At 38.7% G+C, this 1,872-nt stretch overlaps 1 protein-coding gene across 1 annotated transcript; it reads right to left on the reverse strand.

The window, feature by feature from the left end:
• Positions 1-709: 709 nt before the first annotated feature.
• Positions 710-1,654, reverse strand: LOC144293395 (olfactory receptor 5B2-like). The gene has a single exon (XM_077864483.1). The coding sequence runs from the start codon at positions 1,652-1,654 to the stop codon at positions 710-712; it is 945 nt and encodes a 314-aa protein (XP_077720609.1).
• Positions 1,655-1,872: the final 218 nt, after the last annotated feature.

The following is a 1,872-nucleotide window of genomic DNA, read 5'->3' on the forward strand; positions in this document are numbered from 1 at the left end:
CCTATATAGAAAAATTGAGAAATTTCTTTATTATCACTTGATATCCTTTTCTCATTCTCTGGCCTTCCTTTGAAAGTTATCATGTGACCATACTTTTTCTACCTAATGACTTTCTACCTACTTAAGACACAAATATTAACTGCTTCAGGATTTTAGCTCTAGAAAAAGTGTTCCAACAAAAAGTACATATTTTTGTTAAGAAATTCATATCATGTTATTAATTTTTGAATCTTGTAGGAGTTTTTAGAGAAAAAATAAAAAATGCTAGACATCAATTTATTCTGTAATCCACAATCAATTATTTTAACCTTTTATTAAAAACTAGCCATATTCCAGCTAATTTGTTTAACAAAGTTCCCACTTTTGTGTGTATGTGCACACATGGATCCTTGCAGTTGTCTTCATGGGTTTGAGCCCTATTTTACAAATATACTTGCATTAGCATATGGTGGAGAAAAAGTGAACATATGAATAAATTAAATATAATTCATAAAATGCATGATAAGCATGAACATTAAAATTTTAAGGTATTCATGAGTATTCTCATCCAGATGTTACACAACTGGACATGCTAGCTTTTTTTTTTAGTGACAAACTTCAGAGAGGGAAATACCATGTCAGTAATTTAAATGCTGGGCTGTAAACTGTGAGTTTGTGCATGATGAAGATCTGACAAAGATGAAACCGGGTCACTGTGGATTCTACAGCCCTAAGAGGTGAAGCTTAGAGACAGTTTTACCTTCTCAACAACCTTCTTGAAAGCATTCTTTACCTCTTTGTTCCTCAGGCTATACACCATGGGATTTAGCATGGGGATGATTACAGTATAGAACACAGATATGATTTTGTCTGTGTCCATAGAGTGGTTGGAGGTGGGCTGGGAGTACATGAAGATGACTGTCCCATAGAAGATGGATACTGCAGTGAGGTCGGAGGCGCAGGTGGATACGGCCTTCAGGTATCCCTCCACTGAGGGTATTTTCAGGATGGTGATAAAAATGAACAAGTAGGAAATCAAGATAATGAGGAGAGCAAGAAAGATGTGGAAGCTTGCTACAAAGACAAGAACCAGCTCACTGACATGTCTATTAGAGCAAGAGAGAGCCATGACTGCAGGAATATCACAGAAAAAGTGATGGATCACATTGGAATTACAGAAGGAGAGATGGAATGTATCTCCAACATCTACAGAAGCATTCAGAAAACCAGACATATAGGAGCCTATGGCCAGACGAGCACACACACCTGTCGTCATGGTGGTGGTGTAATGGAGGGGTTTGCACACGGCCACATACCGGTCATAGGCCATTGAAGCTAAGAGGTAACTTTCCACTGTTGCAAAGGCTGCAAAAAAGAACATCTGAGCAGCACATGCATTGTAGGAGATGACCTGGTCTCCTCTAAGTAACCCAGCCATGACCTTGGGAGTGACAGCTGTAGAGTAACCAAAGTCCACCAGAGACAGGTTGCTGAGAAAAAAGGACATGGGAGTGTGGAGACAGGAGTCCAAGAGAATCAGCACCACCATGCCCAGGTTCCCAGCCAGAGTGAAGAGGTAAATGAGGGTGAACATGATAAAGAGGGGGATCTGCAGCTCTGGGGTATTGGTTAGTCCCACTAGGATGAACTCAGTCACTTTTGTGTTGTTCTCCATGGACGTTGTTTGGGAATCACAAGGTGCCTTATAGAGATGAGAAATAAAAGGACAGAATCATAAATAAATTGGGGACTGAAGTGAAATTCATACATATACATTTACACAATCCTTAAATACACAGTATTTCATTATAGTAATAATCTGTACTTCAAGATTCTCCAGATCCAAAATATGGATTAGATAAAATAATTTAAGGCACAAATTATCAGTTGAGT

Source organism: Canis aureus, chromosome 21, assembly GCF_053574225.1.
Source record: "Canis aureus isolate CA01 chromosome 21, VMU_Caureus_v.1.0, whole genome shotgun sequence".
NCBI lineage: Eukaryota > Metazoa > Chordata > Mammalia > Carnivora > Canidae > Canis > Canis aureus.